The sequence below is a fragment of the Arachis ipaensis genome, chromosome B6 (genome assembly GCF_059453495.1).
Source record: "Arachis ipaensis isolate K30076 ecotype BB chromosome B6, ASM5945349v1, whole genome shotgun sequence".
In the NCBI taxonomy this organism is placed as follows: Eukaryota; Viridiplantae; Streptophyta; class Magnoliopsida; order Fabales; family Fabaceae; genus Arachis; species Arachis ipaensis.
Genome location: NC_142441.1, coordinates 104,167,748 through 104,181,653, shown reverse-complemented (window position 1 = coordinate 104,181,653; position 13,906 = coordinate 104,167,748). Strand labels below are relative to the sequence as shown.

The 13,906-nt window shown below is 33.1% G+C and overlaps 1 protein-coding gene across 7 annotated transcripts; it reads left to right on the top strand.

Moving 5' to 3' along the window:
• Positions 1–1,668: 1,668 nt before the first annotated feature.
• Positions 1,669–6,362, top strand: LOC107604680 (uncharacterized). 7 transcript variants are annotated; one of them, XM_088492005.1, is made up of 9 exons: positions 1,670–2,148; positions 2,673–2,817; positions 3,167–3,217; positions 3,356–3,473; positions 3,608–4,327; positions 4,523–4,577; positions 5,416–5,482; positions 5,642–5,747; positions 6,129–6,362. In XM_088492005.1, exons 5-9 carry the CDS (start codon positions 4,185–4,187, stop codon positions 6,190–6,192), a joined length of 435 nt encoding a protein of 144 aa, XP_088348131.1. In that variant the 5' UTR covers positions 1,670–2,148; positions 2,673–2,817; positions 3,167–3,217; positions 3,356–3,473; positions 3,608–4,184; the 3' UTR covers positions 6,193–6,362. The 7 variants fall into 7 exon arrangements, with proteins under 7 accessions (XP_088348135.1, XP_088348134.1, XP_088348131.1 ...); XM_088492007.1 differs by lacking the exon at positions 3,167–3,217 and having other exon boundaries at positions 1,671–2,148; positions 3,608–3,889; positions 4,024–4,327; XM_088492010.1 differs by lacking the exon at positions 3,167–3,217 and having other exon boundaries at positions 1,672–2,148; positions 3,608–3,690; positions 4,024–4,327.
• The last annotated feature ends 7,544 nt before the right edge of the window (positions 6,363–13,906 follow it).

Sequence of the window (13,906 nt, the reverse complement as noted above, 5' to 3'; positions counted from 1 at the left end):
GATCATTCGCAGCCCAACACAGTTAGCCAGAATAATAACCAGTCATAGAAGTTCAAATTAACAAGCAATGAAAATCACAAACACACTCAAGCAATCACAAACAATTCACAACACTGAACCAAATGCAAAATATACAAACAAGGATGATGCATGTCTATTTCTATCGCAGGTAATGAACTCATTTGTCAATTTCGATCCGCACCCGACGCAATCTAACTCACAAGCCAGATAAAGCATTCCAGCGACATAACCTCTGCAAGTTTCTACTTCTTACATGCATTGATTTTCCAGTTGAAGTATGTCGAACATGACCTCTACAAGTACTTGCAGGTGCTGATTCTCCAACTAAAGTATGTGACCCCTTCTCCTGGAAGGCATTTCATATTTACGGGCGTCCCTGCACAATTATTCACATACAAATGTCACGGCTTATTAACATTTATTCTTCGGCACCATAACCATACTATTGTCACCCTTTCATGACCTTCCCATAATCACACGTGCCGATTGATCTTCTCTCTTTCTTCAGTCTTTTACTTATTTATCCTTAATCGTTCAAACTATCTTCACACTGTTCTTTCATTATCCTCTAAGTATTTTATAGAAAGAGAATCATAAGACTCTTTAATTAAGTCGGTGTTTCCTAAAACTTTTAAGATTACTCTGTTTACTACTCTCTATTTTATTCTTCATAATACATATAATAATATTCTTATAAAATAATATCTTTGATAAATAATAATTACAATAATAATTTACTCTAATTTAAATGAGTAATTTTAAATAAATATTTAAAATAATATTATAATACTCTTAAAATTTATTTTATAAAACCTTATTTTCAAACGTTTTTTAAATTACTTTCTAAACCACAAACTCCTTAATATTTTATTTTTGACCTCAATATTTTATAGATTTATATCTAAACCTTTACCCTTTTTGTTTTATATTTATAAAAATAATCCTAAACTTTTATAAAATATCCATTTTACCCCTAAATTTTATTTATTTATAAAATCAATCCCAATTCTTATCAAAACAAAATTTTATTCTTAAATTAATAATATTATAATGGTAACAAATACAGTTCTTTAAACCCAAAAATATCTTTTTAAAATCAGTTCGAAAATATATATAACTTTAAAAATCCATTTTCGAGCTTTACGGCTACCGATTCTTCACAGTTTTTAATTTAATTTCTTGGAAATCAAATTCCAATTTTACTTGAGCATCAATAATATTCTAGCCCCAAATTCATCGGAATAATTTAGTTTCTAGCTGCACTTAAACCGGCCGAACTTCAAATTTATCACAAAAATTCAACATAAATTCAGTCAAATTTAATCAACAATCAATCACAGCATCAACTCACTTATCCAATACCAATTTAATCGGTGAGAAATTATCAAAACTTTACCTCTGTATGAAATTAAAATAATGAAAACTCCGGAGAAACTTTTTAACCGAGCTGCTGAAAAAGAAAACATCAGAAATCGTATGTGCCTCCTAAAACTCTAATTGGCCGAACTCAAGAGCACTACAAAAATAATGATATAAAATAGCATTAATATAATGGGGTTCTATAAAAATGCCCTAATATTTCAATATTATGTCGTTTCTATTAATTTGTAGTTAACAGCAGTTGTTTTGGATTCTGACAGTTTTAAAATGCCATTATCAACTTGTATAAATGCCCAACCCTAAATTAACTCCTCCTCATTCAATCATTCCTTCATTGAAATGCTGCCACGGTGAGAGAAATCTTGAAGCTCTACCACTGGGATCTCCTCTGTCATGATCTCTCCTTCGGCGACCTCCTCTTCCAATGTCTTCTCCAATGGCGATCTCCTCCTGCGATGATCTCCTCCTACCAACGACGTCTCCTCCAGCGATGGTCTCCTCCGGCAACATCTCCTCCAGCGATGGTCTCCTCCAGCAACGTCTCCTCCAGTGGCGACCTCCTTCTGCGACGTCTTCTCCAGTGACGGTCTCCTTCGTCGACGTCTCCTCCTGTGACGTCTCCTCCAGCGACGTCTCTTCTAGCAACTTCTCCTCCAGCGGCAAACTCCTCCTATGGCGTTCTTTTATGCTGGCAATCTCGTCCATCGAGCTATTGAGCTACAAGTTTCTCCTCCGGCAGACTCACGAGTAGGTTCTTCTCCCTATTTTTCTTTGTTCTCTTGAAAATATTTCATTCTAATCGATTGCCTTAGGCTTGCCTTAGATTAGATGAACAAATTTAATTAATTTGGTTTGAATATCGACGTAGTAGTCAAAATGTTTCTTGTTCTTTATTCTCAGCATGTATATGCCCTATTTTGTTGTTCAATTTCCATAAAAGAAAGGAGGAAAACACACTGGAAATTGATTGAAAGATATTGATGGTAAAACCAAACACAATCTCAACTATTTCAAAATTGACTGTAACTAAATTGTTTCATCATCATCTCTTCATTGCTGTTTTAATATGGCTCTACTAGTGTCAGATGAGTTAAAACTTGAAAAGGTGATTAATTAGACGGTTGAATTTATGTGTTCTGTGTCAAATATCAAATATGTGACACTTTCTACCTTTGGGAATGGGAGAAATTAGAAGTTACTGAATTAACAATTATCATACTTGCAGAACATTAATAACTATTTCAGGCTTTAATCTGTGTTCTACATATCAGAACACTTGGAAATGCTCTTATAAACTGGCTGTGATATCCTCAATAAGCTGATGGAGAAATGAGCCCCAACTATATCTGAGAAGTCACTGGTGCTGGTGGTAGTAATGCAGGAAAATTTGTTATTCTTCACCTTCGTTTTGTTAAGGTATTTCACTTTTATTGATAATCTTAAAAATCTATACGAGATTGTAATGTGTGTCTCTTATTTTAATTTGTATCAAAATGCATTGATTAAGAATAAATGTACAAAAAATGACTAGATAAAAGGAATTGAAAAGATATTGTTTTGATTTTGGTTCAAATCAATGTCGCATGGCTGTATCCTCCCCTGAAAATGACAACACTTGCTTGGAATGCGGATTCAACTTAAATTTAAGCAACACATACAAATGGTTCCATTCTCAATGTTACTTAATATATAAAAGTCTTTTATTTTGAAGAATTGACTTATTCTAACACTATCAAAAGACTAAATTCTGATCAATTTTGTGCAGCACTTTTACAACAGTTTATCACATGCGCCCAATGCCATTTGGTGCAATCTCGTATAACCGCATTCCTTTGTTTCTGATTAACTACATTTTATTTATTTATTTACTTTAAATTTTGAATTATGGTTCAATATAAATGACTAAATGTGCAAGGGTCTAATATGCTTGATTTGTGCTGCACTTTGTGTTCAGGAGAGTGAAATTTTCAATTACTTGTTGATGACATGGAGCAGTATGAAGTACTTGAGCAAATCGTAAAAGGTGCTTTTGGTTCTGCACTTCTTGTCAAGGATCAACATGAGAAGAAAAAGTGAGATGCAATTATTTCATTTCAGATCAATTTTTTAAACACTATTTCAAGACATGTAATTGTTTTGTGTTAATAGCTTAGCTGGATTTGATACTTCTTCTTGTGTGTTACTAATATTTAACTTGGCCATGCAGCATCCTTGAAATATTGTAGTGGATGATGTTAATGGCAGAAGGTTGATCTTCTATGATTTTGCAAATAAGGGTTGGCTCAACTGGTAAGATCAAAGGAATTAGGTTTGATTCTCTTTTAGTCCTTGGTTGTAGACCATCTGTAATTAATACGCAAAGATGTCATTGGGGCTCTTGGCATGCACTGGCCTAGAAGTAGAAATGATGCAACCTTGGATCCCACTTTTCTTTTCTCCACCAAAAGGAAAGGAAGTATACTTATGTTTAGCTGTATGTTTTTTACTAGTTAAGTTTTTTAGCCTTGAATCTCTTTTTACTACATATAATATTTAATGTAGAATAACTAGTTTGTAGTGATGAACTTGTTTGTAATCTATTACAAATTTGACCTTGCACTCTTCAATTTTAATTTTCTACAGTTTTGAAGAGCATCTAACTGCACAAAGGAGAGAGAGAAAGAGATGGCAACAGATGAACTTGGATTCAAAAAGCCATTAAGCATTCATTGTCTTCTCTATCCACTGCTATAAGAGAGGAAGAAGGAGTATAGAACTACCTAGAAAGGAAAGGGAAGAGAAAAATGTCATATATCTCTGTCCACTGCTTATCTCTATCCACTGCTATAACAACTTCAGTTTGGTTGGTCCCCAAGCATTCACAGCCACTAGAAGATGCATCACAACACCCTTTACTGCTAAATCTGGAGGATTTTCACTTAATTCAGTGTGCTCTCTTAATCTGCACGCCTCATATTCATTTAGATTATAAATTTATTTATACTAACAAATGCCCTGCTATTTAATCAGGTTCTGTCCACTTAAGCCATATATATGATGCAGCTTCAGTGTGTCTATCATTTCTTCATTTCAAGTTTTCAACTAAATGACTAACCATCTTCCCTGCTTTTTAATTTCGCAGATACTTAAAGATTGTGAGACCTGTAGCGGAAAAGGAGCCATCGAATGCCCTAGATGTAAGGTCATATATATATACATTCCTTAAACATCCACCTTCCTTCCCTAACACATTATCCATTCCATGCTCGATTTTTTTAACAAATTTGTTCAAACACTGGTAATTTATTTTTGAGTATATGACAGGGGACGGGAAAGAATAAGAAAAATGGGAATATATTTGAAAGATGGAAGTAAGTTATTCTCCCTCGTATACTTTCTCATGGAAGTAAGAATGGAAATATATTTGAAAAATCTATATACATTTGTATATATTTATTTTCAAGGAATAAAAATTGGTTGACTTTATAGTGATGAATTATACTGTATTATCATTTTTTTGTTTCTATGACATTGTGATCCATGATATAAGTATATAACATTATTCAAGTAATTAAGGGGTCTTGATCACTTGTTTAATCCAACAATCACTATCTGATCTTCTCTTCATTAGTAACAATAATATAATATAATATTATATACAACTATAGCTCTTTTTATTCTTGTATTTTTCTTTTATTTTAAGTAGTTTATTTAAAAGAATCAAAAGAGTCCAATCTCTTTTTATTCTAGTTAATTTCTTACTTTTTTTTTAAGTAGAATCATAAAAAGAGAAATGATGAATCTTGATAGATGGACCTGGATCTTGGAAACTATGAGCTCTTTATGGATATCAAGTTGACTCGTGATAATAACATAACCACTGGATCTTTCTTTTTTTTACTTGTTTCAGTTCAGTGTTTTCTCCTCTTTTAGATTCTGAACCAAAAAAAAAAGGAAATTGCAAATTTACAAAAGAGTTTAGTTAAGTTTATTTCTCAGCCCATTGTATAACTTGTCCATGTTATATATTTTCAGAGCTTTGTGATTATTTTGGTGGAAATGAGTGATCCCAAGTATGCATATCCCTACCCTGCTCAAGGAGGTACCCTTTTCATTTCTTAGTTCTTATATTACTATAGTAATTTTTTGTTTAGTATTAGCTCCTTATATTGTTGTACCATATGATATGATAGATTAATATTGAAAGAGAACTGCTTCTTCTCTCCATATATATGCATGATTTTAATTTCTTCTGTGGCAGAAATTGTTGTGCTGGTAGGTTATTATCAAGGTCCTCCAGTGATGGCACCGCCACAATATGCTGCTGCACCACCACCAAGAAGAAATACTGGCTTCCTTGAGGGATGGTAAGCTTCCCAATTTCATATTCTGCCATCTTTTATTATTAATTAAACCTACGACTATGTTACGAGTGCACTAAAATTATAAAATACATGTTAAAATATAAATTTACATTTGAAAATAAATAATTACATATATATTTATATTGGTGACTGATTTTAGTAGTCGATTTTGATGTACGAATAGTATTTTTTTTATTCAAATGATAAGATGAACCTAAAACTGAATAAGATGATTAAGATCAGAGAATATTTTAATTGGATAGCAATTAGTGTGTATTTCAATTAAATGCATTAAATAAATAAAATTAAATCCTAACAAATATGTTATATATCTTTTTTTGTTTTTGTGTAACTGATGTTTTTTCCTTTTTGGTTCCCTCTCAGTCTTGCAGCTTTGTGTTGTTGCTGCCTCCTAGATGAGTGCTGCTGTGACCCGTCCATCATATAAGTTGATCATGTGAAATTATTCCTAATAAAAGAAGGAAAAAAAAATAAAAAATGTTCAAGCTAGTATGCAGTTTGATATATATTTCCAGTTAGAATATGTGTAACATGAATATAGTTTGTTAATAGATACTAACTTCTTTATTAATTCACTTCAATTAGGAATTCTTTCTCTAGAGCAAGTTTTTGGGATGGAACTCACACAAGAGACCAAAAAATTAAGGCAAACTTGTTTTAAAGTTAATTACAAAAGGAGAAAACTTTTGGCCTCTAAATCTTATTCATCACTTAGCTAAACTACTTGGCTTGTATATTCATATTCTAAGTAGTAAAAATAATACTTATTAGATGGTTTAAATACATTATTAGATATTAACATATTTTAAGAAACTAGATGATAGATTTGACTAATTAGTGCTTATTGCAATGCTTGTATTTTAGTTAGTTTAGTAAGACAAGTTTTTGTATAGGAATTATTATTTTTTATTTTCAATACTAAAAAAATCATATATTATATTTAATACTTTGTTTATGAGTTATAATATTTCGTTTATGGATTATGATTTTTTGTTATTATGAAATTTTAATCACAAAATTATTTGTTTAACGCAATAAAAATGATGGTAAAAACCGTCTTTTTAAACGATAAAAAATGTCACTTTAACCAACCAATGTCAAGGTAAATACGGCGGTTCAAAAATATTGTTTTAACTAACAAAAAACGTCGTTTTAACCCAGTAAAAACGTCGGTTTTAAACACCGTTTTAACCAATAAAATGGCACTATCAGGAAAAAACGACGGTTTAAAAACGCCATTTTAACCCGGTAAAAAATGGCGGTTTTAAATGCCATTTTAACTAATCAGAATGCTACTATCAGGGTAAAAATGGCGGTTCAAAAATGCCATTTTAACTAACAAAAACCGCTGTTTTAATCCTGAAAATAACGGCGGTTCAAACCGCCATTTTAACCGACAAAAAATGCCGTTTTATTTGGAAATAATTGCGGTTTGAACCGCCGTTTTAACCTATCCAAATACCGTCATTTTAACCCAAAAAATTGTGGCGGTTTTAATTAGAATAGTGCCCAGAATTACGTCACTTTCTGAAACTGCCGTTCTTGGTAATAATGGCGGTTCAAACTGCCGTAAATACCCAAAAAAACTGCCATTTTAACCAAAATTTTTTGTAGTGGAGGAAGAGAAGCCACGTTACCGTCAACTTGTACCGAACAAAAATAACGCCAACGTGTAGAGGAGGAAGATATGAACACTTTTATCGTATTAGATTATTGATTCGAATTACAGATTTAAAGAAATCGAAGCTGAAAGTCATGGAGGTTTCACATTTTCTCTCCCTCATTTTCGGTCACTTCTCTTTCAATTTTTCTCTTATTTCCTCAAGTTCATCCGGTGATAAATGAATGAATGATTATAGACAATTGGTGATAAGTTATGATTTGTGGTGTTTTAGGCATTATAGATGTCATTAGTTATATATATATATATATATATATATATATTACAAGCCACTTTTCTTTTCTTTTCTTTTTTCTTTGGGTCTCGGCCAAATGAATGGAGCTAATCAACGGATAATAATATTAAATAATGATTAAGGACAATTTATGATTAAGTGATTAAGTGGCATTGGTTATATATATGTATATATACATATAAGCCATGTTTCATTTTCTTTCTTTTGCTCCCAAATGGCTTCGGCCAATTTTTTTTTCCCTTAAATCAATTATGTATTTTATTTTATTTAGAAAAATCATATAATAATTTTAATTAATCCAAATTAAAATGGTAATAATAATTATAAAAATCAATTTAATTTTGCCTATCAAAATAATTTCTAATAAATAGTTTAAACTAATAGAATAAGTCATAATTAAATTAAATTTCAATAATTATAAAATTCTTTTTAATTACTTTTGGTAAAATAATTTTTTTAAAAATAAAATCTCAATAAATATAATAACTCATAAATAACTAATTATTTAATTTTTAAAAACTCAATATGTTACATTAAAATTCTTGAAAAGGATCACTAGTCTACTAAGTACAATGTTATTGAATTAAAAGTAGATGATAGATAAGAAATTTTTTTTGGATTCTTTAGCTATAAATTTAAGCTTTTTTATTTTTGATGAATAAATTTATTTTTTCAACTGGTCTTTATAAAATTAATTAATTTGGATAATAAGTAATACTCCAAAAGTACTTAAAATTCAATTGTTCTTTTTATGTGAGTTTTTACTCTTTGTGTAATAAACTAAATTTGTTATGGGAGATTGTTTTACAAAATTTTATGTATGACACAAAGATATTTTTCAATCTTAAAGATAAAAATGTCGTCCAATTTAAAGATAGGCGTATATAATTTTTTTTAATTCTTGAGTTTAAGTTTATGTGTGTGTTATCTAATGTAATTTTTTTCACTTTATTTATTTAGCTTTGTAAGATATGAACAACTTAGGAGTAATATTGGGAATATTTTAAATGAGACTGCATTCTTAAAAATTTTTGAAGCCAAAATCAATTTATTAAAGGAGATAGATACAGTAATTTTCTTAGCTGAAAAAAAATTTGAAAAAAGAAAACAATTTCAATTTATTGCACAGAGATTATTTTTATTTATTCATCTTATTTATTTCGATAAGTTTTTTTTTCAAATTGCTGTTTGTGTTGTCTTGGCTACCATAAGTCATATTATAGATCCTCTAGACTGGTGGTACGGCCAATGTGAATGCAACAAGTCTATCTATGCTTTTACAAAAATTGTTAAGTGATCAAATTGTGACCGTCTTCTTTTATCCATAACTCCAAAATTTTTATTTATTTTTTAAGTTAAAGTCTAATCACAGTGGATTAAATATTGAATAAGTCTATATTTAATTTTTTTATGCTATTTTTTCGCTAACCAGATACTGAATCAAGTTTGGTGTCATTGATGACTATAACTGCATATTTTGTAGTCTTTAATAAAGAGGCAAAATAAATTTTAAAAAATAGCTGTGTAGAGATACTTGATCCACTTTTATTGGTAGGTTATAATCAATATTTACTTTTAAAAACATTAGTGGAGGTATTTTTAATAATAGTTTTTATAATTTTTTATTATTAATATGTTAAATGATATTCTACACAAAGGAGATATATGTGATATACCTAAACTTTTGCTTAACCTAATTGACAAGACTTTTTTTTATCATTGAAATTTAAATATCTGATAATTCATATTTTTTAATTTATAAAGTTAGAAAGATGACCGATGATGTGAACTTCATAAATAAATTCGAAGAGGTTCATCCTATTCAATTGGAGGTGCAGTTACAATTAATTAATTATAATTTCCATTAAAAATTAAATAACTTTTTTATTTCTTGGTCATTGATAGTATCTAATTTATATAAAATAATTAATAATTAATTATAATCTTAAGATATTGACAACACCGATGGTTTACTTCCAACTTTAAACAGGAGGAAGTAAAAGGTGCAAAGGAAGTTGGTGCACGTGTACGCAAAACTCACACTATTTCGTACAACAGCAGCAGTACCAGCAAGTGCACTGGGTCGTCCAAGTAATACCTGAGCGAGTTAGGGTCAATCCCACGAGGATTGTGGCTTGAAGCAAGCTTATGGTTGTCTTGCAGGTCTTAGTCAGGCAGAATCAGAAGGTAATTGGATTATATTCATCAAAAGAAACTATTTAATGCCGAATGAGTAAAGCAAGTATTTTCAGGGATAGGAATAGAGTTGAGAGTCGGAGTTGCTTCATCTTTCTTAAGTAACTCTGGTACTATCATCTTCTTTGCTTGTGAATGATCTTCTTCTATGGCAGGCTGTAAGTGATCAAAGCCACGCCAATGGTCTTTGATCTCCTCTGCTACAGAATGAACGCCAGGGCCCTTGGTATTCAATCCAATGGAGGGTGAAGCGCATAGCAATCCATTCTCTTGGCAATCCTACTCAAAACTCCACAGACAAGGTAGAATCTTTCGGATCATAAAATGTTGCTTCTTGGATCTAGCCTATACCACGGAGATCGTAATCTCCCCGAAGACCGTAATCTCCCCGGAGATCGACTAAACTGATGTCACGAGAAGTCCCCAATGAAATCGTAGATTAACCATCTGAGAGATGTAAATCCATAGCTGTTGATTCGTGCTTTCCAACCAAGTATTCACATGAACCCAAGTAGACGCGGGTGTTTGTCAGGCACGTTCGTCTTAATGTGATGAACAGAGCCAATTTGTCAGATCGTCCTGTTTCGATGAAGATCGGAATATATATCTTAGAGATAGATCAGACACGGATCGAAGAAGAAGAAATAGTACTTTTATTAATTCATAGGACTCAACTGGCCTCCTCCCTCAACCTAAGAGGTTTAAAAACTCATACTGAAAATGAAAACAATGGAAAAACGTAAAAATGGCAGACCTCTCTCCCAAAGGATGAGGAAAGTTGAAGAAGGTCCGAAGATCCCCGGGAATGGTTGTATTTAAATTACATAAGTTTAATCCCTTAAATAGATGACTAGTAGGGTAAAATAGTCTAATTAGTGCAAAAATATACTTGGAGCCCACTTGGTGAGTATTTGGGCTTAGCTTTGATGAGGTCCACATGCATTGAGGTCTCTTGGGCTTGGATTGCCAGCTAGGGGTCCTTTCTGAGCCTTTTGGACATTGGGCTCTGCTCTTTGGGTATTGGACGTTTGGAAGGGGGCTGGAAGCTAGCGTTGGATGCTAGTTTTGGGCCTTCTAATCCGGAGAAAAGTATGGACTATTATATATTGCTGGAAAGCTCTGAAAGTCAGCTTTCCATAGTTGTTAAGAGAGCTCCATTTGGACTTCTGTAACTACAAAAAAGCTCTTCCAAATGCAGGTAGGTCAGATCTAGACAGCATCTGCGGTGCTTTCTCTATCTCTGAATCAGACTTCTACTCCAACTCCTCAATTTCAGCCAGAAAATACCTGAAATTGTCCAAAAACACAAAAACTCATAGTAGAATCTAAAAATGTGATTTTAACACTAAAACTTATAAAAAATTATTAAAAACTACTAAAAACTATATGAAAATGATGTCAAAAAGCATATAAAATATCCGCTCATCACAACACCAAACTTAAACCGTTGCTTGTCCCCAAGCAACTAAAAATATAGTAGGATAAAAAGAAAATTAAGATACAATAAATTTCTAAGTTTCAAATGAAGCTTAGTTAAAATCAGATGAGCGGGACTTAGTAGCTTTTTGCTTCTGAATAGTTTCGGGATCTCACTAACCATTGAAACTCAGAGATGTTGGCATCCTTAGGAACTTAGAATCCAGATGATATTATTGACTCTCTTAGTTAAGCTTATTTTGATTCTTGAACACAAATTTTTGAGTCTTGGCCATGACCCTAAGCACTCTGTTTTCCAATATTACCACCGGATACATTCATGCCACAGACATTTTACCTGGGTGAACCTTTTCAGATTGTGACTCAGCTTTGTTAGAGTCCCCAGATAGAGGTGTCCAGAGTTTTTAAGCACACTCTTTTGCTTTGGACCTCGACTTTAACCACTCAGTCTCAAGCTTTTCACTTGACACCTTCACGCCACAAGCACATGGTTAGGGATAGCTTGGTTTAGCCGCTTAGGCCAAGATTTTATTCCTTTGGGCCCTCCTATCCACTGATGCTCAAAGTCTTGGGTCCTTTTACCCTTCTCTTTTGGTTTAAAGGGTTACTGGCTTTTTCAATCTGCCCTCCTTTTCCTGCATTTTTGGGCAGTAATGGATTTTTCTGCTTTATAATTTTTTTCTTTTTTCCATTTTTCTTTCTTTTTCGCATGCATATAAATTTTTTTTCTTTTGCAACATGATTTTTCTTTTCCTTTTTGCTGCTTTTTCTTGCTTCAAGAATCAATTTTTAGATTTTTCAGATTATCAATAATATTTTTCCTTTTTTCTTATTCTTTCAAGAGCCAACATTCTAAAATTTCAACTTCAAACATGCACTATTTAATCATACATTCAGAAAACAAAAGCAAATGACACCACATCAAGCTAATTTAACTAATCTTATTTTAAACTTGAAATTCATGCATCTCTCAATTTTTTAAAAAAAATTATTTAAGTAAGGTGAGAGATATATGGAACATTTTACAACTTAAAGACATCAATGCAAATGATCATGCAACTAGGACAAGAAAACAGGAAATAAAACAGACAGAAAATAGAAAAATAACAGACAAAGAGATAAAGAGAACGAATCCACCTGGATGATGATGGCTACTACTCCTCCTTGAGGATCCGATGTAGTACTTGATCTCTTCTATGTCACTCCTTTGTCTTTGTTGAGGCGGCTGCACAGGCTCTTGGGCATGCTTCCTAGTTTGCTCCATCCTCTTCTTCCATACTTAAGAGTAGTAGAAGTCAAAAAGCAAAGCTTTTGCAACACCAAACTTAAGAGTTTTGCTCGCCCTCGAGCAAAGTAGAGTAGAAGAAGGTGGGGTAGGTGGAGCTTCTGTGGGACCTCTTGATCTTGAGAGGCTAGGGAATTCCAGATTCCCTGCTTCTTTGCACTGGCGTTTGAACGCCCAGGGGCTGCTCCCTGGCTAGCGTGCAACGCCAGCAATGCTCCCCTCTTGGGGTGTTGAACGCCCAGGAGGGCTTCCTCACTGGCGTTCAACTTTAACACTCCACTTGGAGTGTTCTGTTTTCACTACTGTGAAATCTGTCTCTTGACTGATGCACATGATCATGACTCTAATAACTGAAAGAAAAACAAAAAGAAAATAAATGGTTGAGTAAAGTTGGGTTGTCTCCCAACAAGTGCTCTTTTAAAGTCACTAGCTTGACCTTCAGCTCCTTAAGGAGGTGAGTAAGGGCTCAGATTTTCGCCCCTGATGGTGAATTTTCTGCCTATCCTCTCATGAATGAGCTCTACATGCTCTAGAGATAGGACACAGTTCACTATATGTGGTAGGACTAGATTCTTAGTGAAGACAACTCTCATGCCATGTGAGAGGCCTTCAGTTGGGACTTTTTTGTCCTTCCAGCCTTTAGATACTTTCTTATTAGTACCTTTGTGCTTAGAGCTTGTTGAGGGCTGCCCAACACCAAACTTAGAATTGATGTCTGGGGGCTTTGCAGAGCTCTGCACAGAAAGAGAGGGTTGTCACACCAGGTGTTGTACTATTATCTCTCTTTTAGAGGGAGAATTAGGATGAGGCATCTTGAATAAGATGTGATCCTCTCCTAACTTTAGGGTTAGTTCTCCCTTAGCCACATCAATGATAGCATTGGCTGTGGCTAGAAAAGTTCTTCCAAGGATGACATAGTCATCCTCATCCTCTCCTATGTCCAACACAATGAAGTTTGCAGGGATGTAATGGTTTTCAACTTTAACTAACACATCCTCTACTATGCCATATGGCTTCTTCATGGTCTTGTCTTCCATCTCTAAAGAGACGTGTGCAGCTTGTACCTCAAGAATTCCCAACTTCTCCATTACTGAGAGTGTCATGAGGTTAATACTTGATCCTAGGTCATACAGAGCTTTTTCAAAGGTCATAGTGCCTATGGTGCAAGGAATCAGAAAGCGTCTAAGATCTGGAAGCTTCTGAGGTAGCTCTTGCTGAAGCAAAGCATGGAGTTCTTTCGTAAGCAGTGAGGTTCTTCCTCTAGAGGCTTTGTACAAAATAGTTTGGCGTTCAGCTTCATTAGAGCT